The sequence below is a fragment of the Cucurbita pepo genome, chromosome LG11 (genome assembly GCF_002806865.2).
Source record: "Cucurbita pepo subsp. pepo cultivar mu-cu-16 chromosome LG11, ASM280686v2, whole genome shotgun sequence".
In the NCBI taxonomy this organism is placed as follows: Eukaryota; Viridiplantae; Streptophyta; class Magnoliopsida; order Cucurbitales; family Cucurbitaceae; genus Cucurbita; species Cucurbita pepo.
The window spans coordinates 6,458,859-6,485,903 of NC_036648.1; the positions used below are offsets into that span (position 1 = coordinate 6,458,859).

The 27,045-nt window shown below is 40.4% G+C and overlaps 4 protein-coding genes across 5 annotated transcripts; 3 read left to right on the forward strand and 1 right to left on the reverse strand.

The window, feature by feature from the left end:
* The first annotated feature begins 2,222 nt into the window (after positions 1-2,222).
* On the forward strand, positions 2,223-3,053 carry LOC111805543. The gene has a single exon (XM_023690652.1). The coding sequence runs from the start codon at positions 2,223-2,225 to the stop codon at positions 3,051-3,053; it is 831 nt and encodes a 276-aa protein (XP_023546420.1).
* A 2,840-nt stretch (positions 3,054-5,893) lies between these two features.
* Positions 5,894-8,206, forward strand: LOC111805065 (nitrate regulatory gene2 protein-like). Its single transcript, XM_023689934.1, has 5 exons — positions 5,894-6,688; positions 6,773-6,855; positions 6,942-7,055; positions 7,182-7,291; positions 7,367-8,206. The coding sequence occupies exons 1-5, from the start codon at positions 5,968-5,970 to the stop codon at positions 8,061-8,063; spliced, it is 1,725 nt and encodes a 574-aa protein (XP_023545702.1). The 5' UTR covers positions 5,894-5,967; the 3' UTR covers positions 8,064-8,206.
* A 3,414-nt stretch (positions 8,207-11,620) lies between these two features.
* LOC111806109 (probable serine/threonine-protein kinase At4g35230) lies at positions 11,621-17,914 on the forward strand. Its single transcript, XM_023691467.1, has 9 exons — positions 11,621-12,198; positions 12,285-12,420; positions 12,510-12,643; positions 12,733-12,838; positions 14,309-14,394; positions 14,513-14,701; positions 15,909-16,073; positions 16,151-16,264; positions 17,339-17,914. Exons 1-9 carry the CDS (start codon positions 11,842-11,844, stop codon positions 17,591-17,593), a joined length of 1,542 nt encoding a protein of 513 aa, XP_023547235.1. The 5' UTR covers positions 11,621-11,841; the 3' UTR covers positions 17,594-17,914.
* Positions 17,915-21,886: 3,972 nt separating this feature from the next.
* On the reverse strand, positions 21,887-24,254 carry LOC111805868 (cytokinin riboside 5'-monophosphate phosphoribohydrolase LOG1-like). Of its 2 annotated transcripts, none has more exons than XM_023691137.1 (7): positions 23,990-24,254; positions 23,316-23,413; positions 23,208-23,238; positions 22,920-23,019; positions 22,782-22,852; positions 22,089-22,175; positions 21,887-22,006 (listed from the first exon to the last, which is right to left on the reverse strand). In XM_023691137.1, the coding sequence occupies exons 1-7, from the start codon at positions 24,122-24,124 to the stop codon at positions 21,908-21,910; spliced, it is 621 nt and encodes a 206-aa protein (XP_023546905.1). In that variant the 5' UTR covers positions 24,125-24,254; the 3' UTR covers positions 21,887-21,907. The 2 variants fall into 2 exon arrangements, with proteins under 2 accessions (XP_023546905.1, XP_023546903.1); XM_023691135.1 differs by having other exon boundaries at positions 22,089-22,232.
* Between the last annotated feature and the right edge of the window lie 2,791 nt (positions 24,255-27,045).

Consider the following 27,045-nt stretch of genomic DNA (forward strand, 5'->3'; position numbering starts at 1 on the left):
GGTCAGAGGCAAATTGAAAGCTAAGCAGTGGTAATTCTAAGGATTCCCGAGGGGAAAAATAGAGATGTCTCCTACGTTACCCGTAATATGTGGAAGTATCGACGTAATTTCATAGAGTCATTCGGTCTGAATGCTACATGAAGAACATGAGCTAGACGAAGGAATGGGAAGACCTAGGATGTAGAAGATCATAACGCGAGGGCTATATATCCACTTATGCGGTACTTCATTGGACGATATATATAAGATCCATAAGTATAGATATCATCATCTACATCCGGAAAGTCATATGTTTTGGAAGAAGCTTGTATGTTGTATTTAAAGCTATATAAAGTCATGTATGTTGTATTTGTAAGGAGACTTGGAAAATACAGTAAAAGAAGCATTTGTACTTTCGTTTAGCAATGACTAAGTTTCTTTACAATTCTATGTAGTTTAGGTTGCATGTAGAATCATTCAAGCTCGACATGATCAATCTTGCTTGTGGAGTGATGCGAATCTCAATCAAGTGTTCTTGCGTTGAGATATTTGATCAACAAGAATCATTCAAGCTAGACATAATCGATCTTGTTTGTGGAGTGCTCCGAATCTCAAACAATGTTCTTGCCTTGAGATATTCGATCAACAAGGTAATTCGAATCTTACTCCCCGTAGTGATTTCCACATATCAATTAGCTAAAGCAGAAGGTGCTGTAGCGAATTGCAAAAGAGGGGAAACCAGCCACATTAAAATTACCTTATGGGAGATATCCAAAAATTGCTCAACAACAGTCGGACAAGTGAGGAACCCTAGAGGAATTCTGCGGGGGATTGCGAGTTAAAGATGCATGAGGTGCGTGGACCTAACTCGTGCATGTAACTGTGAGTGGCCAAGGTGCTTGGTGCGTGGATGATGCATGTCAAATCCCAGTTCGTCTCGTTCGACTGGTTTTGAATTAACGTAACTCGTAAAGAATAAATTAATTATTTTTGTTGTGATATGGAATGTAATTTTAAATTTATTTGGATCTAAGGGATTCTTTACGATNATTTTTTTTTTTTTTTTTTTTTGTAACGACTGATGTCTAAGATTTGGAGTTCAGATTTGACACTTGATCTGAATCTTGGACATGGGTCGTTACAAATGGTATCAGAACGGTACCTTTCTCATTAAGATGTAGTTCGGGGACGAACTAAGGTGGAAGTTAGTGGGCATGTGAGACTCATGTAAAAGAGGGATACATGGATGAAGTGAGATCAGGTATGAATGAAAGTGATCCTGAGGATAGGATGACTGAGAAACGTGAACAGTGGTGAGCTCATGTGAGTTTCATTCTTAGAAGTGAGGAGTAAGTAACGTGAACTAACAGTCAAAGCCCACCGCTAGAAAATATTGTCCGCTTTGGCCCATTACGTATTATCGTCAGTCTCGCAGTTTTAAAAACGCGTTTATGTATTGTTCTCACTGGCACACCGCCCAATGTCAAACTCTAATACCATTTATAACAGCCTGACTCCACCACTAGCAGATATTGTCCTCTTTGGCCCGTAAACGCGTTTTAAAACTGTGAGGTTGACGACAATACGTAACAAGTTAAAGCAGACAATATCGACTAGTGATGGGCTTGCGCTATTACATAAGGAAATGCCGAAAACATCAAGTTTCGAATCTGAATTACAAATCCTAGACATGGGTCATTATAACTTCAGCCCGAAATCACTCGACTAATTTAGCATTTTATACAAACGGATAACAATGAAAAAATGATTCAGTATTAGTGTGAGATAGCTACTCACATTACCCACTTGTCCAGTTCTACGCTCGTTATCCTTATTGTTCTCTCTATTAGAGCCTATAGCAGCTTAGCAATCAAGTCGGTCCTATTCAAATCAGTTAAGTTATAAGCTCGATAACGAATTTAATATTAATATCGAATCTATCGAACTTTTTATCTCGGCAACCATCCACAATCTTTTAAAAAACCCAACAAATTCCATCAAATCATATTCTTTTTAGAACGTGCATGAAAAATGACCAAAATAAACGCCCACATGTTGCAGTCTTTACAGCAACAAACAGCCAAACACGCCTTAATCTTCCCCCTAACACACCCCATGTGCCCTTGATCTGTCCCTTCTCTACCTTCCACATGCCACCCTCGCCCCCTTCCCCATATATTTAACGCTCTCCTATCCAATCCAATCCAATCCAATCCAATCTCGACGTCAAAGCTCCGATCAGTATGGTGGGTGTTTTTCGCCGCTCTCTTTCTTTCCAGCCGGGCTCCGCCGCCGCCCGTCACCCGAACCCCCGAATCTCCCGCCATCTCCGATCCATTAGTTTACCATGCAGATCCCACCCCTTGATCTCTTCCCTCAACGACGAGATCGCCAATCTCAAATCCTGGCCGTCCACCGACCACCGTAACGCCGCTTGGCTATGCAGTGGTCTCAACGCCGTGAAGCTCGTACATGACTATCTTGACGACATACTCCAACTCCCACAATCACGCGAGTCAATATGTCGATTCTCGACATGGGTCGAAAACGTTCTAGAAGACTTCCTTCAATTCATCGACGCGTATGGAATCTTCCAAAGCCTTGTCCTCACCTTCCGAGAGGAGCATGTGGCGGCGCGTGTGGCCATGCGGAGAAATAACGAGATGAAATTAGACATGTACAAGAAAGCCCGGAAACGAATGGGAAAAGAAACGACTAAATTGGGTTCGGTTGTTCGAGTTGTGACGGTAACAGAGGTTCCTGAGGAGGAGCTCGCGGTGGCGATTAAGGGCGTGATGGAGGTGACGGGGATGGTTTCGGTGGCGATGTTCGAGGGGATCGGGACGTCGTTGGGATGGAGACGGAATAGGTGGATGAGGAAGGGGAAGAAGGTGGAGAATGGGATATTGGAGTTCATGGAAGTGAGTAACAATGGCGATAATGAAGTGAAGGTGAGGATGGAGAAGATGAAGGATTTGGAGGAGTGGATTGGAAGCATTGAGAATGTGACTGAAAAGCTCTTAAGAACTTTGATGAACACTAGGGTTTCTATACTCAATGCTCTCTCACATTAACTATTCTTTTTGTTTTCTTACTATTATAAACAAAAGGGTATTTTAGTCTTTTTTTTTCCACGAAACGGGTTCGTCGGGATAGACTTTTGTCGAAGCAGTTACCATTTTGTAACCTGAGCTACCTCTACCAACCTAAAGGTAAGCTCGATTGAGACGTTTATGTCGATGCGAGCGTAAAGCGTCAAGTGAAAGCTATTCACTAATTTGTATACTGACTAGTTTGAATGTGCCACCGAGACATTATGACACGGGAAAAAATCAATTTCCTAAGCATGATGCATGACATGTGTGTAGTCATGTTTAAATTATTTCCATAAATGCTTATTTACAACGTTTTGAGAGCGTGTTTGTGACATTTAACATTCAAGTGATTTTGGTATATATTTGATAGGGGTGTTAACAAAATTTGATGACTTCAAAAATTTGATCAATCCAACCTAACCGGTATAGTTTGGGTTAGGTTGGGTTGGATTATGAATATGATGTCCCACGTTGGTTGGGGAGGAGAATAAACCATCATTTATAAGGGTGTGGAAAGATGCGTTTTAAAGCCTTGAAGGAAGCTCGAAAGGGAAAACCCAAATAAGACAATATCTGCTAGCGGTGGATCTCGGTGGTTATAAATGGTATCAGAGACAGACATTGGACGATGTGTCAGCCTTCTCGCTATTCCCCGAAGGGGGGTAGACATGAGGCGGTGTGCCAGTAAGGATGCTGGGCCCAAAGGGGGGTGGATTTGGGGGCGTCCCACATCGATCGGAGGAAGGAAAGAGTGCCAGCAAGAACGTTGGGCCCCGAAGGGAGGTGGATTGTGATGTCCCACATTGATTGGGGAGGAGAACAAACTATCATTTATAAGGGTGTGGAAATCTTTCCCTAGCAGACGCGTTTTAAAGCTTTGAGGGGAAGCCCAAAGAGGACAATATTTGCTAGCGGTGGATCTGGATCGTTACAAATGGTATTAGAGACAGACACTGGACGATGTGCCAGCCTTCTCATTCAGGCGAGACTCCATAAGCCTCATTCCCATCAAGAACTTTATTCATGTAGAGCAACTGATTTTCGATCTTTACCAATCGATTAGTCTGGAATTTTCGTAGTTGTTTTGCAGCAAACATGTTTGATTACTACAATCGAAGGAGTCAACTCAGCTTTGATACCACTTGTCACAATCGCACTCTTATGGTAGCGGGACAACAATTGTGCGACATTTGTTCTAACCTAGCGAGCAAGTCAACCGTGTGAAAGTTAGACTTTGCGAACAATCTTGACGTATGGTTGAGCCTCGAGTCACGTTTGAGAGAAATATTTTAGAAAATTTAAGCACAATGATCAGCCTGGAGTTTGCCTAGTTGTTTTGCAGCAAACATGTTTGATTACTACGATTTAAGGAGTCAACTTAGCTTTGATACCATATCACTTATCACAATCCACTCTTGTAACAACGAGATAATGGTTGTGCGACACTTGTTCTAACTCAGCGAGCAAGTCAACCGTATGAAAGTTAAAATTTACAGACAATCTTGAAGTATGATTGAGCCTTCGGTCACGCATGAGAGAAATATTTAGAAAATTTAAGCACAATTTGATAGCATATAACCCAAATAGGATGATGTAACAACCCAAGTCCACCGTTAGCAGATATTGTCCGCTTTGACCTGTTATGTATCACCGTCAGTCTCATAATTTTAAAACGCGTCTACTAGGGAGAGGTTTTCACACCCTTATAAAGAATGGTTCGTTCCCTCCCCCAACCGATGTGGGATCTCACAATCCACCTCCATTAGGAGCCTAGCGTGCTCGTTGGCACACCGCATGGTGTCTGGTTCTAATACTATTTCTAACAATCCAAACTCACCGCTAACAAATTTTATCTACTTTGGCCCGATTAGATCCCATATCAGTTGGGGAGGGGAACAAACAATATCTACTAGCAATGGGTCACATCATGTATAATACATTTTAGGACATTTTAACCCTAGTAAATGTAGACATGATTTTAATAAACGATCATGCATTTGTATCGACACGACAAGAATAGTAAAAACCTAACTATATATAAAAGCAAGTAAAAAGGGTATGAAACGAGCACTCCACTACATCATATTTTATATGATTGCCCGTTGACACAGTAATAATGGGCAACACAACAGCATCAGACAGTAAAAAGGTAAAAAAGAACATATACTCTCCACCCCTCCATGCTTCCACTNCAATATTTGCTAGCGGTGGATCTGGATCGTTACAAATGGTATTAGAGACAGACACTGGACGATGTGCCAGCCTTCTNTCCCACTTCCACTCATTAAAAAATAAAATAAAAAATAAAAAATAAAAAAGAACTCTTCTTTTTAGGCAGTAAAATGACCATGCTGTCCTTTTAATTCAAATTCCAATTATGCTCTCCTTTTTACCTTTTTTACCTTTTTTACCTTTTTACCTCTCCAAAACCAAAACGCTCCAAATTTTATTATGCTAATCCAACGGCTCCCTTATTCATTTTTACTGTTACGCCTTATTTCCATTTTAGGNAAATGACCATGCTGTCCTTTTAATTCAAATTCCAATTATGCTCTCCTTTTTACCTTTTTTACCTTTTTTACCTTTTTACCTCTCCAAAACCAAAACGCTCCAAATTTTATTATGCTAATCCAACGGCTCCCTTATTCATTTTTACTGTTACGCCTTATTTCCATTTTAGGGGCTAAATGGAAATTCCACAATTTTAAAAACCAAAAAATCTAGGGACCACTCTGCAAATAAAAAAGAGACGTTATGCGAATCCCGCCAACATTCCCTTTCTTCCCATTAATTGTCCCATAAAACTCGAGCGTTGGAATTCCGATTCCTTTTGTAACTGCGTTTCTCTGCCGTTTGAGATTTGGGAATTTTCCGGCGACGGCCATCTCCGGCGATGGGCTGCGCTTCCTCCAAGCTCGACAATCTTCCGGCGGTGGCTCTTTGCCGTGACCGCTGCAAATTCCTTGACCAAGCTCTCGTTTTTACCCATTCCCTTATTGATTCCCACTCTGCTTATGCTGATTCACTCAACAAAGTCGCCTCCTCTCTCCGCCGTTTGTTTGACCAAGATGGTGAAAGCTGCGGCGGCGGCGGTGGAGATTTGAAATGTCCTCCTCCGCCGTCTGCCGCTCCTTCATCGGAGCGATTTGATTCTGATTCTGATTCCGATTCGGAATCGGACGATGAAGAAGATGGGTGTTTTACACAAGAGAAACCACGATCTCCCCAGATCGGAAACTTAATGTTCTCGAATTATGATTCGGCGAGGGGACAGCCACCGCCGCCGCCGCCGACTGGCTCATCATGGGATTTCTTCAATTTCTTCGAAACCTACGAGAGATACGAACAACCCAATTTCAATTGGGACCGTGAAGGACAAGATCAAAAACCAGGAACAACAAGAGTTGTAACGAACAAGAAGAAGAAGCAGAAGAAACCGCCGGTGGTGGCTCCGCCGGAGAAATTAAACCAACCGGAGAAGAAAATCGATGAATCGAAAATGGGTGTTGTGGATTTAATGAGAGAAATCAAGTGTTCGTTTGAAAAAGCATCTGAATCCAGCAATTCCATCTCCAAGCTGCTTTCTTATGGCCAAAGAATGAGTTTCTGCAAAGGTATCGCCTTTCTTCTTCTCCTCTGTAATTTCCTCTGTTTTTCATGCTTTGATTGATTTCTTGTTTCCATCCATGGCGGCTAAGATTCAAGAACAAGCTCTCGAGGGCTGCTATCTACCTTGAAGAAGCTCTGTGTTTGGGAGCAGAAACTGTACCTGGAAGTGAAGGTTGTTCTTTTTTAACTAATGGGTTCATTTGATTCCGCCATTTTTATGAAGCTCTGTTTCTGAGATTGTTTATGAATTGGGTTTAGGCTTTGGAGAGACTGCGTATGATTCTTGAAAAGAAATGCCGGCAGCTAAAGAATTTGGTGGAGAAGAACGCCGATGATCGGAAAATTGATTCAGTTCGTAGCTCGATCAGAAATTTATCGATCAAATNTTTGGAGAGACTGCGTATGATTCTTGAAAAGAAATGCCGGCAGCTAAAGAATTTGGTGGAGAAGAACGCCGATGATCGGAAAATTGATTCAGTTCGTAGCTCGATCAGAAATTTATCGATCAAATTGAATGTTTCAATTCAGGTGGTTGATCGGATTTCGATAACCATTAGTAAGCTGAGGGATGAAGAATTCTTGGCAGAAATGAATGAATTGATTCATGGGTATGGATAATATTCAAATTTTGAGCCTAAAATCATTGTCTTTTTGAATCTCATTATTGTTCTTCGTGTTCACAGATTACAGAGCATGTGGAAAGCCATGTCGGAAGCTCACAAGCAGCAAACCCAAGCATTAACGGACGCCAAACCCTTCGAATCAGTCCTCAACGGCGCCTTGGACGACGCGCATCTGGAAGCCGCCATGGATTTAAAGCTCGAGCTCGAGAATTGGAGATCAAATTTCGTGAACTTAATCACCACGCAAAAGGATTGCATCAAAGCTCTCAACGGTTGGCTACTCCGGTGTCTATTACACGAACCCGAGCCGGAAGAAACCCCGAATGGCGGCTGTCCGCCGCCATTCTCTCCGGCGAGAATCGGTGCTCCTCCTGTATTCGTAATAGCGTACCTCTGGTCCGACACGGCCGACAAATTCTCCGACAAGGATGTCTCTGAGGCTATACAGGGGGTGGTGTCGAAGTTGGACGAGGCGCTGGAGCAGCAGAGTTGGGATTTGCAGAGATTGTCGTTGGGGAACAGAGATTTGGAGAAGAAGATTAAGGCGAAGAAGATGAATCAAGAAATTGAGGAGAAGACAACGGCGGCGGTGGCGGCGGGGACTGTGCATAAAGTGGGGAAGTTTAATGGGTGTGAGATTCAACAGGGGGTGCGGCAGGTTTTTGTGGGGTTGACGATGTTTTGTGGGGACTCCATTACAGCATACGAGGAGCTCTGTTCTTCAGCCATAGCTCAGAGCCAGCCAGGTCCGCCATAGCTGCAAGCTTCTTCAAGCATTCAATTCATTTTTCACAGTTTTTTCTTGGTGGATTCATTCAAATGATTCGTTTATTATTTGTATTTAATTCTTTATGGGTTTATGATTAATTGGTAGCATTGATTGAATATGATTTTGGGTGAGCGGTGAAACGAGTAAATATGGATCCATTTCTTTGTTGTGAAGGTGACTGTTGAGTTGCTTAAATTTTGAACCAAACGGCTCTTTAAGGGCTCGTTTGGGAGACGTTTAGAAAGGCTTAGGGTTCCATTGGTTGGTGATTTAAAAACCAAACATTTTTTTTAAATGGTAATTTTTAAAAAGTTTTTATTTTGTTCGTGTAATAAGTTGCCCTCCGTTTTGGCCTGTTACGTAATGTCATCAGTGAGGGACCTAGTACCGTCCGGTGCTAGCCTACCTATTGTTCATTTTGACTCATTAGGTATTGGCGTCAACCTCAAGGTTTTAAAACGCATTGACTTGTTCTAGAGGTTTCCACACCCTTGTAAGGAAGGTAGGATCCACAATCCACCCCTTAGGAGCTAGCATTCGAGGTTTCTACACCCTAATAGAGAATGTGGGATCTCACAATCCACCCCTTTAGGGGTTAGCGTCCTCGCTGGCACACCGCCCACAACTGGATTTGTTAGCCTCAAGGTTTTTAGTGGCTAGCATTCGAGGTTTCCACACCCTAATAGGAAATGTGGGATCTCACAATCCACCCCCTTAGGGGCTAGTGTCTTTGTTGGAACACCGCCCACAATTGGCTTCGTCATCCTCAAGGTTTTAAAAATGCGTTGGCTTGTTCTAGAGGTTTCTGAATGTGGGATCTCACAATTCACCCTCTTAGGGGCCTAACATCCCTGCTGGTACACCGCCCACAACTTGGCTCTGTTAGCCTCAAGGTTTTTAAAATAAGTTGGCTTGTTCTAGAAGTTTCCACGCCCTTTTTAAGAAACGTGGGATCTCACAATCCACCTCTAAAGGGCTAGCGTCCCCGTTGGCACACCGCCCACAAACTGGCTCTGTGAGCCTCAACGTTTTAAAAACGTGTTGGCTTGTTCTAGAGATTTCCACACCCTTATAAGAAATGTGAGATCTCACAATCTCACCCCCTTACGGGCTAGTGTCTTTGCTGGCACACCGCCCACAACTGGCTTCGTCATCTTCAAGGTTTTTAGAACACGTTGGCTTGTTCCAGAGGTTTCAGAATGTGGGATCTCACAATCCACCATTTTAGGGTCCAGTGTCCCTGCTGGCACACCGCCCGCAACCTGGCTCTGTCAGCCCCAAGGTTTTTAAAATAAGTTGGCTTGTTCTAGAGGTTTCCACGCCCTTTTTAAGAAACGTGGGCTCTCACAATCCACCTCTTAGGGGCTAGCGTCCCTATTGGCACACCGCCCACAACTGGATTCGTTAGGCTCAAGGTTTTTAAAACGTGTTGGCTTGTTCCAGAGATTTTCACACCTTTATACCAAACGTGTTGGGTTTGGGTTGAGTTGACTTTTTGGAAAATAAAAAATTTGGGTCGGTTCGTAAGTTGACATTTTCTTAGTCAGATCCCGAAAACAGAGTTACAATCCAATCCAACCCTATTATACTTTTAAGATTACTATGAAAATTAAGAATATTTGACGTTTGTAACTGATGTCAGTGATACATAGTGACTCGTGAATTCTTAATATTTGAAATTTATGAGGTTTTAGTTATTAAGTAGATAAATATGATTTTTTTTTATAAAAAAAATCAAACAATCCAACTCAACCCGAAAATAAAGAGTTTAGCTGTGAACACCATTCAGATTGTTCGTGCCACTAATCCAACCAATCCAAAATTTTAAATTGGTCCAAATAATTTTAATCGTACGTAACTTTTAAAAAAATAAATATTAAAGGTTTAATTATTGTCTAACAACGATATTCTTTTAATAATAATAAAAAAAGCATTTTGAAGATATAAATATTTGCAAATTGGTACGTAATGGTATTCATGATTCATGAGATAAAGATATTTATTGATAATATGATAGCTNCGTGCCACTAATCCAACCAATCCAAAATTTTAAATTGGTCCAAATAATTTTAATCGTACCTACCTTTTAAAAAAATAAATATTAAAAGTTTAATTATTGTCTAACAACGATATTCTTTTAATAATAATAAAAAATGCATTTTGAAGATATAAATATTTGCAAATTGGTACGTAATGGTATTCCATGATTCATGAGATAAAGATATTTATTGATAATATGATAGCTATCATATTTTAATAGGTTCTAAGGATAACCAATTAATTAAATACATAATCTCTTTCATAAATATTAATAATTCTGCAATTTTTATTAAAAAAAAAAAAAAAAACTTTATTTGTAGCTGTATTATTAAAAAATATATAATTTTTTAAAAAATTAAATTATTTATAATTCAAGTGAGGTGGATATTTATATCTCACTTTATAAACATTTATTTATTTATTTAAAATTTTAGTTTTTTTTTCTTTTTTTTTTCTTTTTTTTTTTAAATTGAAATTTAAAAAATGTTGATTCGTGTTCAAAGTTGTAACAGCTCAAGTTCACTCTTTAACCTATCATATATTTTTTTAAAATTTTCCTTCTACGAAAGCCGAGCATATATTGTACTCTTTGGGCTTTCCTTTTCAGACTTCTCCTCTCAAGGTTTTTACAAAACACGTATTTTGGGTTTTCCATCCGCCCAAATCCAGTCTATCAGATATTGTTCTGTTTGGGCTTTTGTTTTTGAGCTTCCTCTCAAGGTTTTTAAAACGCGTATGCTTGGCAGAGGTTTCCACGCTCTAATAAATATTGATTTGTGGATCTCACAATCCACCCTGTTCAGTGTCTAACATCCTCGTTGGTACACCGCCTGTTGTCTACCTACCCCCTTTCGAGGTTCAGCCTTTGTCCTCCTTGAGCTTTCCCTTTCCCTCTATCACCAGCAGATACTGTCATCGGTAAGTTTTCTTTACATTTGCTAGGGAGAGGTTTCCATAATTTTATAAACAGTGTTTTGTTCACCTTTTCAATCAATGAAACCTGTCTAATATTGGTTTAAATTTTTAAGGAGGTATATAATAAGTCACTTCTACATTTAATTATTAAAAAATTTAAAATTTTGTTAGATATAAAATAAAAAATTTAAATTCTATTAAATAGAAACATTAATTTTACACGATTAAATTTTGTAAACTAAAAAAAGACAAAATTTAAAATTATTTATAATTTTTTTGAGCAGATAATTAATTATAATTATTTTATAAAATTTTAAAAAAAGGACATTTCGATTTCCAATAACTATAATAATAAAATAGGTAGGAACAGAGGCCGGAGCATTATTATTCATCATTTATAATTATTTATAATTTAAATAACAATAATAATAATTCATAATTTTCTGAAAAATATAATTTATTATTTAATAACAAAAAAATTAAAAAAAATGACAACGGACGTGACAGTACAGCGCGAGAAACAAAAAAGAGACGTTATCCGAAATTACCAAATTACCCCTCCCCTACTCAAAAAAGACAACTCAATGCGAGGAGGAAGCCGAGAGAAAAACAGAGGTCCTGTCAGTGCCCAGCCATGGAAAATCAACCCAAGAAAATTAAAAAATAGGGAAAAAACCAGAAGAGAGAGAGAGGGTAAGAGAGAGAGAGAGAGAGTGGAGCTTTCAAGTAAACGGCGGAGCTGTATGAGGTTTTTCTAGTTAAACGGCGGAGCTGGTGGAGGTGGGCGGCGGATTGAGTGGACGAGTCAGTCATGGGCTGCTGTGGATCGTCCTTACAAAGGGCTCACAGTCTAGGAGGCACAAACAATCATGCCCCTCTTCCCCAAAACAATTCCCAATCACATCCTTCTAATGGCTCTTCTGATCCTGCAGCCGGCTACGGCGGTTGCGGCGGCGGCGGCGGCGGCGTCCCTGCTTTCTCCGAGTTCTCCTTCGCCGACCTCAAGGCTGCTACCAACAATTTCAGCTCGGATTACATCGTTTCCGAGAGCGGCGAGAAAGCCCCCAATGTCGTTTACAAAGGACGCCTTCAAAACCAGAGCAATCGCCGCTGGATCGCCGTCAAGAAGTTCACTAAGTTAGCTTGGCCTGACCCCAAACAGTTCGCTGTACTAATCCTTGAAACCCATTTCTCCATTTTTCTCGATTACGTTCCATTGTTGATTTCTTGTATGATTTTGATCGGTTTCTTTAGGAGGAAGCATCAGGGGTGGGTAAATTGCGGCATAAAAGGCTAGCGAATCTTATTGGGTATTGCTGTGAAGGCGATGAGAGGCTTCTTATTGCGGAGTATATGCCCAATGACACCCTCGCAAAGCATCTGTTCCATTGTATGTTCTTATAATTTATGAGATTAAGATCTTTGTTCTTGGTTATTAGCTCATGATGTGGTGATATCCATTTTGGGTTTACTTGACAGGGGAGAATCAGACGATTGAGTGGGCTATGAGATTGAGAGTTGCTTTACATATGGCTAAGGCATTAGATTACTGTAGCTCTCAGGAACGTCCATTGTATCATGATTTGAATGCGTATAGAGTTCTATTTGATGAGGTGATGCTACAATGGGTTTTTTGTATATGGTCATGTTTTGTCTGAATGAGAGCTGAATTATGGTTTGCTGATGGGTTTTGTTTTGACAGAATGGTGATCCTCGGCTTTCTTGTTTTGGATTGATGAAGAACAGCCGGGATGGTAAAAGTTATAGCACTAATCTTGCATATACTCCACCTGAATATTTAAGAAATGGTATGTGTTCTTGTTCGTATTCGTTCATGTTAGCTACATTGTGAGATCCCACGTTGATTGGAGAGAGGAGCGAGTGTCAGTGATGACGCTGGGTTTCGAAGGGGGATGAATTTTATAAGGGTGTGGAAACCTCTCCCTATGAGACACGTTTTTAAAACCGTGAGGGGAAACCTAAAGGAAAAGAACAAAGAGGACAATATTTGCCAGCGGTTGGCTTGGGCTGTTACAAATGGTATCAGAGCCCGACACTCGGAGTTGTGATTGTGAGATCCCACATTAATTGGAGAGAGGACGCTGGGCTTCAAAGGGGATGAAACTTATAAGGGTGTGGAAACCTCTCTCTCCCACCAGATGCGTTTTAAAAATCTTGAGGGGAAGTCTGAGAGGGAAAAACCAAGAGACGGGAATATCTACTCGAGGTAGGCTTGGACTCTTACAAATGGTATCAGAGCCAGACACTGGGTGGTATGCCAGCGAGGATGTTGGGTCTCAAAGGCGGATGAATTTTATAAGGGTGTGAAAACCTCTCCCTAGCAGACTTGTTTTAAAAACCTTGAGGGGAAACTTGTAAGACAAAGCGTAAAGAGGACAATATCTGGTAGGCTTGGGCTCTTACACATGGTATCAGAGCCAGACACTCGGTGATGTGCCACGAGGACGCTAGGTCCTGAAGGAGGTGGATTGTGAGATCCCACATCGATTGGAGAGAGAAACGAGTGTCAACGAGGACGCTGGGCCTCGAAGGCGGATGAATTTTATAAGGGTGTGAAAACCTCTCGTACGAGACTTGTTTTAAAAACCTTGAGGGGAAACTTGAAAGAAAAAGCCTAAAGAGAACAATATCTGTTAGTGGTAGGCTTGAGCTCTTACAAATGGTATCAGAGCCCGACACTGGGCAGTGTGCCAACGAGGACGCTAGGTCCCGAAAAGGGTGGATTGTGAGATCCCACATCGATTGGAGAGAGAAACGAGTGTCAACGAGGACGCTGGGCCTCGAAGGCGGATGAATTTTATAAGGGTGTGAAAACCTCTCGTACGAGACTTGTTTTAAAAACCTTGAGGGGAAACTTGAAAGAAAAAGCCTAAAGAGAACAATATCTGTTAGTGGTAGGCTTGAGCTCTTACAAATGGTATCAGAGCCCGACACTGGGCAGTGTGCCAACGAGGACGCTAGGTCCCGAAAAGGGTGGATTGTGAGATCCCACATCGATTGGAGAGAGGAACGAGTGTCAGCGAGGATGCTGGGTCTCGAAGGGGGATGAATTTTAGAAGGGTGTGGAAACCTCTCCATAGCAGACGTGTTTTAAAAACCTTGAGGGGAAACTTGAAAGGGAAAGTCCAAAGAGGACGATATCTACTAGCAATGGGCTTGGCTATTACACACATGGGGGTGGCGGCTTCCTCAAATATTTTATCATTCATGGGGAGAAGTACTTCGATTTTAGTCATGTATATGTTTGTTTGTTACAGGACGAGTGACTGCAGAAAGTGTTATCTTTAGCTTTGGAACTGTGCTCTTAGATCTACTAAGTGGCAAGCACATCCCTCCTAGTCATGTAAGTGTTTGATTCTTATAACCCACATAGCTTTTATTGGTCAAAGGGCAATGAGACTTTTTGAAGCTAATAAATCATTTGCTATGACAAGAATTAATATGTGTAATGTTATGTGCAGGCACTCGATATGATACGAGGCAAAAACATTATTCTTTTAATGGATTCGCATTTGGAGGGTAACTTTTCAACTGCGGAGGCAACTGTCGTTTTTGATCTTGCTTCACGATGCTTACAATATGAACCTCGGGATCGGCCAAATACTAAGGACCTTGTTGCGACCCTCGAACCCTTACAAAATAAACCTGATGTAAGCAACCATGTTATTAGCTTGTATTCGATATTGATTACTGTGAGATCTCATGTCAGTTGGAGAGGGGAACGAAGCATTCCTTATAAGGGCGTGGAAACCTCTCACTACCAGACGTGTTTTAAAATCTTGAGAGGAAACCTAGAAGGGAAAGTCCAAAGAGGACAATATCTAGACGGTGGACTTGGGCTGTTACAAATGGTATCAGAGTCAGACATCGGGCGGTGTGCCAACGAGGATGTTGGGGTCCCTAAGGAGGGGGTGGATTGTGAGATCCCATATCTGGCGGTGGGCTTGGGCTGTTACAAATGGTATCAGAGTCAGACACCGGGCGGTGTGCCAACGAGGATGTTGGGGGTCCCCAAGGGAGTGGATTGTGAGATCCCACATTGAATGGAAAGGGGAACGAAGCATTCCTTATGAGGTTGTGGAAACCCCTCTCCCTACCAGACGCATTTTAAAACCTTGAGATAAATCCTAGAAGGGAAAACTCAAAGAGGATAATATCTGCTAGCGGTGGGTTTGGGCGGTTACAAATGGTATAGAGTCAGACACCAGGCAGTGTGCCAACGAGGACGCTGGGCCCCCGAGGAGATGGATTGTGAGATCCTACATCGGTTGGAGAAGGGAACGAAACATTCCTTATTAGGGTGTAGAAACCTCTCCCTACTAGACGCGTTTTTAAAACCTCGAAGGGAAATCCAAAAGATTAGGGTGTAGACCTCTCCCTACTAGACGCGTTTTTAAAACCTCGAAGGGAAATCCAAAAGATTAGGGTGTAGAAACCTCTCCCTACTAGACGCGTTTTAAAACCTCGAAGGGAAATCCAAAACGGAAAGTCCAAAGAGGACAATATCTGCTAGCGGTGGGCTCGGATTGTTACAAATGGTATCAGAGCTAGGAGAGCTTGGGCTATTACAAATGGTATCAGAGCCATACATCGGGCGGTGAGCTAGCAAGGATGCTGGCCTCAAGGGTGGGTGGATTCTACATCAGTTGGAGAGGGGAACGAAGCATTCCGATAAGAGTGTGGAAACCTCTCCCTACCAGACTCGTTTTAAAACCTTGAGGTGAGGGGTAACCCAGAAGGAAAAGCTCAAAGAGGACAATATCTGCTAGCGGCCTCGATTCTTTTGTCTCGTTCGGTGCCTTCAAGTAGTGCATTGGCCAATGGTCTAAGCTTAAAAGACATGTCTTGAGATTGCAGGTTCCATCTTATGTGATGCTAGGAATTCCAAAGCATGAGGAAGCGCCTCCAACGCCACAACATCCTCTCACTCCAATGGGCGATGCTTGTACGAGGATGGATCTCACTGCTATCCATCAGATTTTGGTAATGACACACTACAAAGACGACGAAGGAACAAACGAGGTAAAGTCATTGTGATTCTTAAACAAATGTTGTTATTTTCTGTATGATATGTTTAAATTTCTAGAATTCTTTTCCAGTTGTCTTTCCAAGAATGGACTCAACAAATGAGAGACATGTTGGAGGCAAGGAAGCGTGGGGACTTGGCATTTCGTGACAAGGATTTTAAAACAGCAATTGACTGTTATTCTCAGGTACCATTTAGATTTCTTGTCTTTCAACTGCCACAAAATCACATTTGTTTACTTTTGGTCGGATGTTTGGTTGGATGTTAGCATCTGGTTTGAGTCCTAGTTGTAACAACCCAAACCCACCACTAGCAGATATTAGAATGTTTCGTTCCCTTCTCCAACTGATGTGGGATCTCACAATCCACCCCTTTGGAGCCGAGCATCCTCGTTGACACTCATTCCCTTTCTCTAATCGATGTGGGACCCCCTAATCTACCCATTTTCGGGCCCAGCATCTTTGTTGGCACACCGCCTCGTGTCCACTCCCCTTTGGAGCTCAGCCTTCTTGCTGGCATATCTCTCGGTGTCTGGCTCTGATACCATTTGGATTAGCCCAAGCCCACCTGGCTTTGATACCATTTGTAACGACCCAAGCCCACCTGGCTCTGATACCATTTGTAACGGCCCAAGCCCACCTGGCTCTGATACTATTTGTAACAGCCGAGCTCACCGTTAGCATATATTGTCCTCTTTGGCTTTCCCTTTTAGGGTTCTCCTCGAGGTTTTTAAAATGCGTTTGCTAGGGAGAGGTGTCCACACCCTTATAAAGAATGTTTCGTGCCCCTCTCCAATCAATGTGGGATCTCACAATCCACCCCTTTGGAGTCGAGCGTCCTCGCTAACACTCATTCTCTTTCTCCAATCGATGTGGGCCTCCCCAATCCACCCCCTTTCGGGAGCCTAGCATCCTTGCTGGCACATTGCCTCGTGTCCACCCCTTGGGGCCTAGCCTCTTCACGGACACATCACCAAGTGTATGGTTCTGATACCATTTATAACAGCTCTAGCCCACCACTAGCAGATATTGTTCCCTTTCGGGCTTCTCCTTAAGGTCTTTAAAACACGTATGCTAGGGAGAGGGAGATGTGTCCACACCGTTATAAAGAATGCTTTGTTCTCCTCTCCACTCGATGCGGGAACTCACATACGTAATCAACTAGTTGCTCTCAATGTTTGTTTCTGGTTATGAATGAATTGGAAGAATTGTTCTTGTTGAAGACTAAAACAAGAAGTAACTATGATATACACAATCTGCAGTTCATTGATGTTGGCACCATGGTTTCTCCCACTGTTTATGCACGACGGAGCCTATGTTATCTTCTTTGTGACCAACCCGACGCTGCTCTTCGAGACGCGATGCAAGCCCAATGTGTTTACCCCGATTGGTCGACTTCATTTTACATGCAGGCCGTTGCGCTTGCCAAGCTAGATATGCACAAGGACGCAGCCGACATGTTGAACGAGGCTGCTGCATTAGAAGAGAAACGACAAAAAGGCGGCCGAGGATCTTGAGAATCGACTCGCAGTAAGTGTCGTCCTTCCTGTGTTGTGTTCCTGGTCTGTGGTTTGCTGCTGTTGATAGTTTTTGAAACAGGAACATAACATGGAGTTGCACTTAAAATGGAAAGTTACTAAATATGGTCATAAAATCAAATTTGTAAGATAGAAAGGAACTGATGTCTTCTCAATAATTGTGTTATTTTTTTTTTCTTTTTAAATTGGGAAATAATTTCTTGGTTCTATTTATGTATAAGCTTAATACAGCATATTTTGATTCTTGGGTGTGCATAATTGTGCCACGAAGAAATCGAGCTCGAGCTCGTATTATTGTTACTCATGATAGCAACATCATCTTAAGATCAATAGGAAAATGTTCGTTTTGAAGACAATATACTAATAAGATTGTAATCCATGATTCTCTTACGTTTTTTGAACGTGTCTATTATAGAGAGGTTTTCACTCATAAAAAATACAGAAAGCCTCTCCAATCGATGTGGGATCTCATAGTCTCATCCCTTTTAGGGGCCAGTGTCCTTGTTGGCACATCGCCCGGTGACAGCCCAAATCTATCGCTAACATATGTTTCTCTTTGGGCTTCCCCTCAAGGCTTTAAAACGCGTTTGTTAGGGAGATGTTTCCACTCACTTATAAGGAATGTTTCGCTCCCCTTTCCGATTGATGTGAGATTTCACATAACAGTTGTGGGTAAAATTAAATCCTAAATAAAAATGGATTACGAATAGCTTTGAAGAAAGCCAAGGAGTTGAACCTCGGTTGACTACGCTCTAGTGACCCGAAGGTAGATGCGAAGTCACCATACTTGAGTAGACCATGCCCTGGTGATCCAAGGTCTAAGATCGGGTCCATGAGGTCAACTCTTTATTTAAGTCAAGCTGTCTAGTCTAGATAAACCATGGTTAAAATTGAAATAAGAAGAGGAAAAAGTAAGTGTAGAAACTCTCATCGGTGATCGAATTCGATATAAATGGAAAGAAGAGACCCACACATGAGCTATGCTATAACTATTCTAATTCTTACTATGCTAACACAATCCCGAATTTGACTTAGACATCATAGTATGTTTGACAAGAAACACACCATTTTGCAAGTATTATTACTCGTTCATATCATAATTCGTTATGCCGTGTACGTATAAATGAAAGTTAAGTTTATGAAATAATAAACGTATGACCTGAGGTCAACTCTAAGATCGGGCCCATGAGGTCAACTTTTTTTTTTTTTTTTTTTTTTTTTTTTTTTTTTNTAGGATACTTCCCCATTACGACGAGTATGGATGTGTACATTATTATGTCTATGTACGTCATGTTATTATGCAGCCTCCTTTTCCTCCATGGCTCCAACAACATGAGCCTACGTGAGCTAAAGGGCTAGCCCAAGAGTATGTATACGATTGCCCGGTGGGTCTATGTGTGCATACATGACCCGTGTGTAAAGAAGTACTACACATCCAATTTTAGCTCAAACTGAAAAGTAGAGTTCAAGTCATGAAATGTTTTTATGAAAGAATAGGTCCCTCTATGATTACTTGCGTATGTATTTTCCGACCCAATAGTGAAGTTACTTACTGAGTATTTTTTAAAATACTCAAGCCACGTGCTACTCTTATTTTTCAACTAAGGCACCCCTGTACGAACTACGACATCACAATGACGACTACGGGACCAAAACTAGGGCAATACATTCACGACGTTTATCTTTCATAGCCCTTAGGTTAAATTTGGGCAAATACTTCAATTTCTTAATTTTATTTAAATTCGTGTTATTTATTTTCTGCCACATTATCTTTCATGACTTTTTTATGAACGTGTAAGTTCACGGCCTCATTATATATATGTTATGCATGTAGTAGTGTCCACTGTCATGCCTCATTTATGTCCCGTCATTTTCTCATTTATCTTTATTTTCGAAAAATATCTCTTAATTTTTCTAAACTTTGGAATAGTCTTTATAAGTTTATTTAATGATATTCTTTAGGAACATTAATCTCTTAATTACTTGCTTACTATTATATTTATAGGTAACTTTAATAACAAAACGACACAATTTAAAAAGGCACCCCTAAATCAAAGCCACACATTTAGGTGCCTTCAATATAAATATTGTAAAATATGGGACCATAAGATTAAATGACTAATAATTTTTCTTTCCTCGTATTGGTACCACAAAAATAGGAATAAAATGTTGGGTGTTTTCATAAATATCAATAATAGGAGCCTAAATATTGAATTATTATGATAGATTATTATTATTTCGATTGACGATCATAGAAAATTGACTTGAAAAACGGATCAGATTGAGTTGGGTTAGGTTCAAATATATGAAAATTTTATGAGATGAGTTGGTTCGTGGGTTATCCTAAAATTAGTTCGAACAGGGTTGGATATGAAATACTTCCTCACGCACGTGCACATAGGCTCACCAAGCGGGCTCACATACCCCTTGAGCCTAGCTCATTGGGTTAGCACTCGCTAATTGGCTGCCAGACACTAAGAAGGAAAAGGGTCCGCATAACATTATGGTGAACATAAATGTTGTAAGTTGTAAGGTATGCGGCCATACTTATCATAATGAGAAAGTATCCCGATGCATATGACATACAAAAATGTATGAGATCCCATTCCGTAGGTTAAAATCATGTTATAAATTTATGATGCAAGTCAAACCGCTATTCTTCTATAGTATTAGAATTATGTATACATAATTCGTGTCAAATCTTTCGTACATAGCATAGTTTGTATGACATGGTCTATGGAGGTTTATGCATCATAGATTATCGTCATTATAACATATCACTATAGCATAACTTACAAGCATGACATAACTTAACATATCATATCATGACATAACATAGAACAACATAGTATAAAAATCATAATTATGACAGGTAGGTGCAGAAGCCATGGGAGACACTTCATCATACATAACACAATACAGTAGTTAGCCTAAGTAGAGTCACTAAAGGTTCTTAGAGCTGGCTTGAATATGTTCCTCAACATTTGATTCGACCGATCCGATGTTAATCCACGTCATCAAATTAGAATAAACTAACGAGTTTAGCTTATCTAAAGGTATCAAATAATTCCATTTTCTAGCTCAAAATAGTTTAAATTGAGCAACCATGGGTCATACTAATCTCAAATGCCTCCGATAATGTCAAAGATAGCTCTGGAAAGTAAAAATTATAGGGAACGACCTGAGGGATGACTCAATCCGAGCCACACGTGAGGTGTTAACGAGTTGAGATCCAAGTGACAAGAGGCAAGGCAAACAACGTGTTGAACCATCTTGTGAGTTGCAATGTTCTCCCTCTCGATATACATAGATTTTAGAGTTAAATGAGAGGGATTTGAAGGGAAACACATGAGGTCGGTTGTGGTTGCAAGATCTCCAGCATGTTAGAATTACGAATCTCCACAATGGTACGATATTGTCCACTTTGAGCATAATCTCTCATGATTTTGCTTTGGACGTTCTACATGACCTCATACCAATAAAGATGTATTCCTTACTCATAAACCCATGATCGTTCATTAAATTAGTCAACGTGAGACTCCTTCTCAACAATCCTCAACACAGCACCTAGCCGAAAATCTCGCATTTTTTTCTACAATTTTTTAAAAATAAAAACTCAACTATCGTTACAAACTAATCTAACCCAACTATTTTACGAATGAGCTCGATTGAAAAATTTACAACCTGAACAATTGAATTGACTTAAAAAAATATTTTATTACAACCCGACTTAATTCCCGAACACCCGTACTTGATATTTATGGTATTGTAAATGTGTTGATCTCATAAGGATCCAAATTAGATACTCCCACCCATCTATCTCTCTAAATGTAGATAATAAGGCAAAGGCCACATCTTTCTCTACGTGTATGTTAACATCACCTTAGGTTGTACAGAAGATATGGGCCTTTTGGATTCCCCATCCGTACAACCCTTACGTCATTGCCCCCACACGCCCATAACAATATATATATATATATATATATATATATTTTAATTAAAAAAATTCTCAACACAATAATATATATATTTCAAATTAAATATATTATTTCTTCCCTTATTTGTACAAAAAAAAAAAAAAAAAAAAAAAAAAAAAAAANTTTTTGTTTCACCGGTAGAATTCTGTCTGCAAACTGGCGTTCAGCTCCATCTGTTCATCTTCCCATTTGACCTTTGCCACGACGCGGTCATGAACGGGCACGTATTCCTATAATTCAACCGTATTAAATCACTACTAAACTTTGACGTAATTGAAAGANGAAAGACAGATATGTTCTTGTTTTTTTTTTTGTTTCACCGGTAGAATTCTGTCTGCAAACTGGCGTTCAGCTCCATCTGTTCATCTTCCCATTTGACCTTTGCCACGACGCGGTCATGAACGGGCACGTATTCCTATAATTCAACCGTATTAAATCACTACTAAACTTTGACGTAATTGAAAGATAAAAGAGGTAATTTAGAAGTTCAAACCAACCTCGAGCTTTTGAACAAGCTCCTTAGCATTAGGGGCAGAGACAATGATACTGCGTTGAGATGGCATGATGAAGCCATCGTCCACAGCCTTGTCGATGAAGGAGAGAAGCGAGTTGTAATAACCATGAACGTTAAGCAAACCCACCTATATAATCCAACAACCTCTTTTCAATAATCTACTTACTTAAATAAAACGCCCCATGTTTAAGAATTCGAATTCGATATCTGATGGCTCTAGACATTCCCTATATTCTCTGCAACATAATCACGTTATCTACTTCTATAGACCAACTCGAATACTTTCGGCATGCTTTATTCTCACTCACATACCTCAAAACATATTTATGTTTGAAGTTCCTATGTTCGAACATCGTATAAGAAAGTGTATCTTGTTGGTAAAAATAGTAACTTTTCTTAGCTATCCTATTCTCGGGATTGTACTAATTCAGATGTGGTATTTGTTGAGAATTGTTGGGAGTGAGTTCCACGTCGGTTAATTTAGGGAATGATCATAGATTTATAAGTAAAGGAATACATCTTCATTGGAATGAGATTTTTCCCGCCTTTCGGGAAAGCCCAAAACAAAGTCATGAGAGCTTATGATCAAAGTGGACAATATCATACTATTGTGGAGACTCGTGATTTCTAATAGTATTCGAGTGTCGCGATAAAACCGTTTTAGATAGGATCTTACCGGTTTGTCGTGGATACCGAGCTGGGCCCACGTTATGACTTCGAGGAGCTCTTCCAATGTTCCATATCCACCTGTTGGGTAACATGATTAGTTTAGTTTAAGCTAAAAATGTTTTGTTTGGTTAAGAGAGAAAGAGACCTGGGAGGGCAATGAAACAGTCAGAGTGGCGGGCCATCTCCGCTTTCCTTTGATGCATGTCGGCAACTGGTCGGACCTCCCCAACTGTTTCCCCAGTAATCTGTTACACCAACACCATATAGTAAATAATACACATAATCAACATTATGGATTTTTAATCCTAAGTTTTTATATTTCTTAAACTTTGTCTTAAAACATGTTATGTCGGATGATATTTGTAACATTCAAATTCAAAACTTTATCCTTGTTTTTTTTAGTTATATTTGCACGATAATCGAGATTTCTTACCTCTTTACGCATCAATGTTTTTGGGATAATTCTGTCAAATAATTAATAACCCATCAAATATCAAATGAATTTCGGTCAAATATTTAACTCGAAAAATATTAATTTTACCCTATCACATGTCCACCTCCGTTGTGAACCTCTTGAGAGACGAGTCCCATTAAGCCAATACTTCCTCCACCGTAAACAAGGTCCAATCTCCTTGAGACCTAACACAAAGAATAGAACGCAATGAAAAAGGGTATATTTTAACGGGCAAAGTTCACCGCTAGTAGATATTGTCTCGTTCCCTTTTCTAACCCAGGTAGCATCTCGCAATCCACCCTCTGGAGGCCCAACGTCCTTGCTGGCACATCGCCCGGTGTCTAGCTCTGATACCATTTTTAACAGTCCAAGCCCACTGGTAGTAGATATTATTCTTTTTGGGCTTTCCTTTCTGGGTTTCTCCATAAAATTTTTAAAACGAGTGAACTAGAGAGAAGTTTCCACACCCTTATAAGAAATGCTTCGTTTTTCTCTCTAACCGATATGGGATATCACAATCCACTCCCTTGGGAGCCCAACGTCCTCGCTGGCACACTGCCCGGTATCTCGCTCTAATACAATTTGTAACAACCCAAGCCCACCACTTACAAATATCCGCCTCGACCCGTTACGTATCACCATCAGCCTTACGACGTCTGATAAGAAGAGGTTTTCACATCCTTATAAGGGATGCTTCGTTCCTCTCTCTAACTGACGTGAGATCTCACATATATAGCCAGCCAAAGCCTGAAAGTACCTACCAGTTCTCCGGCGAGCTCAACGGCGGCTTCACGGTAGCAATTTCTCTTACCAGCACTACTCCCACAAAAAACACAGACCCTTTTAAACCTCGAGATTATGGGTTGATTGTGTGTAATCTCCCCATCATCGCCCATAATATAGCTGCTCCTTAGCCTTTCCTTGTTTGGTTAGGCAAAATAAGATGACCCAAAGACAGAATTTTGAAGGAGAGAATAATGGAATTTGGTAGCTTAGGCTGCAAAGAGGGAAAGAAAAGGGGATACCAAAAGAAGGAAGGTCCAAAGAAGGCCATATATAGAAGACAACAGGCAAAGGCAAAGGCAAAGAGCAGTCAATTTGAGTCACTTCTTAAATCATGTTGGGCCACGTGAAGGGTGGCACTCATATTCTCTTGGATCATCCATTTCGCCGACAGGATTCAGTTCTCTACGTGATGCTCTACATTTGTTTCTATGGGTCACTATCTCTCCTCCTCTCTCATTGCTCCACCTGTCTTCTTTATCTCTTCTATCCACTTTTTCTAACCTTTGACTTTCAAAACTAATACTACTACCTACCAAACGATGAACACGTCTATTGGGTCAGTGGTCGGTGAAGAGTCGGTACAAGGACTTGTGAATGTTTTATTATGCTTCTTTCCGATTCCTTTTGGATTGTTTATTTCATTATGATTTGGTTATTTGTTTTAGTGTGCTTCGATCGAGGGTCAAAATTGTTAGACAAACACGACTCTTCACAATGGTATGATATTGTCCACTTTGAGCATAAGCTCTCATGGCTTTGCTTTGGGTTTCCCCAAAGGCCTCGCTCCAATGGAGAGAGTATAGGCTCGACTCCTTTGGAGTCTTAGTCATTTTTAACTGCCTTCGAGGAGGCTTGACTCCTTTTTCTTTTGGAGTTCTTTGTTTGACATTTGAGGATTTACCCTCTGATATCATGTTAGACGAACACGACTCTCCACAATGGTATGATATTGTCCACTTTGAGCATAAGCTCTCTTGGCTTTGCTTTTGGTTTCCCCAAAAGGCCTCACTCCAATGGAAAGAGTATAGGCTCGACTCCATCTAAAAGGTCTCACTTCAATGGAGAGAGTATAGGCTCGACTCCATCTAAAAGGTCTCACTTCAATGGAGAGAGTATAGGCTCGACTCTTTTGTAGTCTTAGTCATTTTTAACTGCCTTCAAGGAGGCTTGACTCCAATATCATGTTAGACGAACCGACTCTCCACAATGGTATGATATTGGGCTTTGCTTTTGGTTTCCCCATAAGGCCTCACTCCAATGGAAAAAGAGTATAGGCTCAACTCCTTTGGAGTCTTAGTCATTTTTAACTGAAAAAGGAGTCATTTGTTCGACATTTGAGAATTTATCAATCTATTGACACGACTAAGTTTAGGGCTGTTCGACATTTGAGGATTTATCAATCTATTGACACGACTAAGTTTAGGGCATGACTCTGATACCATGTTAGACAAACACGACTCTCCACAATGGTATAATATTGTCCGCATAAGCTCTCATGAGTTTGCTTTGGGTTTCCCCAAAAGATCTCACTCCAATAGTGAGAGTATTCTTTGTTTATAAACCCATGATCATTCCCTAAATTAGCCGATGTGGGACTTTCATCATCCAACAAAAACTAACAGTACTACCAAGCAAACGATGAACGCGTCTACTGAGTCAGTGGTCGGTGAAGTATTTGTGTGAGTCGGTACAAGAAGAAAACGAAAGGAAAATCGAGGAGAGACAAAAAATTGTCTATTTTAAAATTTTAGAGACACCTAAAAATCTATTTTATCAAATGATTAATTAGTTTGTTGGTTCAGGCTATTGATTACACTTTTGATTTGTTAATTATTAATTCAAAAGCTATAAAGAGTAAAAGACCTATCAACTTTTGACCAACGAAACTTTGAGATTAATATTGATTATGTTTAATGACATAATATACCAACAAAAAAAGCACAATCATTGGCACACACGTTAATGGGGGATTAAACGTCGATGTATAAAGGTTTTGTTAATTATTGCGAGCTAGAACATGATAAGAATATAATTAATGGTAAGAAAAACGACACAAGACGTTTTTAGATTGGTTCGATTTCGAGACTACTTCACGAGTCTCACCCGAAGAATAAGATTAGCCAATTAAAAGTTAGTACAATTTAGAATCAACTTAAGAAAAGTTTAATCTTAAATCATGTCGTACTAGTTCATCGACTCCTCTTTCGATTGAACCTTTTTAACACAAGCTTTCATAGCTTTTAAGAAGTCCCAGCGTTTCAAACGGTTCTTTTGCTTGTCACAAGCTTTCATTCTCTTTCTTTCAAGTCCAATCTAGGTCTGGGAGTTGTTTACCTTTTTTGGCGACGGGGATCTAGTGGATGTCGTATCTGAGCTCTGAGGTGAACCAACTTTTCTGTTTTTCAGACTTAACTAGCTTATATTTCCATATGACTGAATCCTCAGTTTCTTGGATTAGGGAGGTGCAACCTCATCATAATCATCTCCTATGTGAATATCATATGTGTAAGGTTAGTTGGCTACCCTTCTATGAACTATAAAGTCAAACTGAATCTAGAGGAGTGAATCTGTGTATCGGCTAGCTACTAAGTATACTTGTGTGTTGTCTCTCATCCTCTCTCAAAACAGGTTTAAGGATCCTCAACCCTGTTCACGAGGCCTTTGACCAATTTCCACACATGATAGGGACACCTAAGTCGCCTTGATGTACTATCCTATCTGACCAATTTAAGTTAAACTCTGACAATATGAGTTTTGAATACCTATTGCTCATCAGGAGCATTATTAGGTCAAATCTAAGCCACTAGATAGTGCTATTAATGTACCATAGAGTATAGGAACGCCTGAATTTGGTAAGATTCCTTAGTCTTTTCTAAATTCTATAGAGGTTAGCTAGGTTCTTTACGGCATCTAGACAGTTTAAACCTTAGACTCTCTCTTCTAAGACTTTATGAACTAGTTCTCAGAGTTAATTTAGTTTTGGGAGCACTAGAGTTATGTTCTCTTTGTAACTCATGATCTTGGGGTGCTC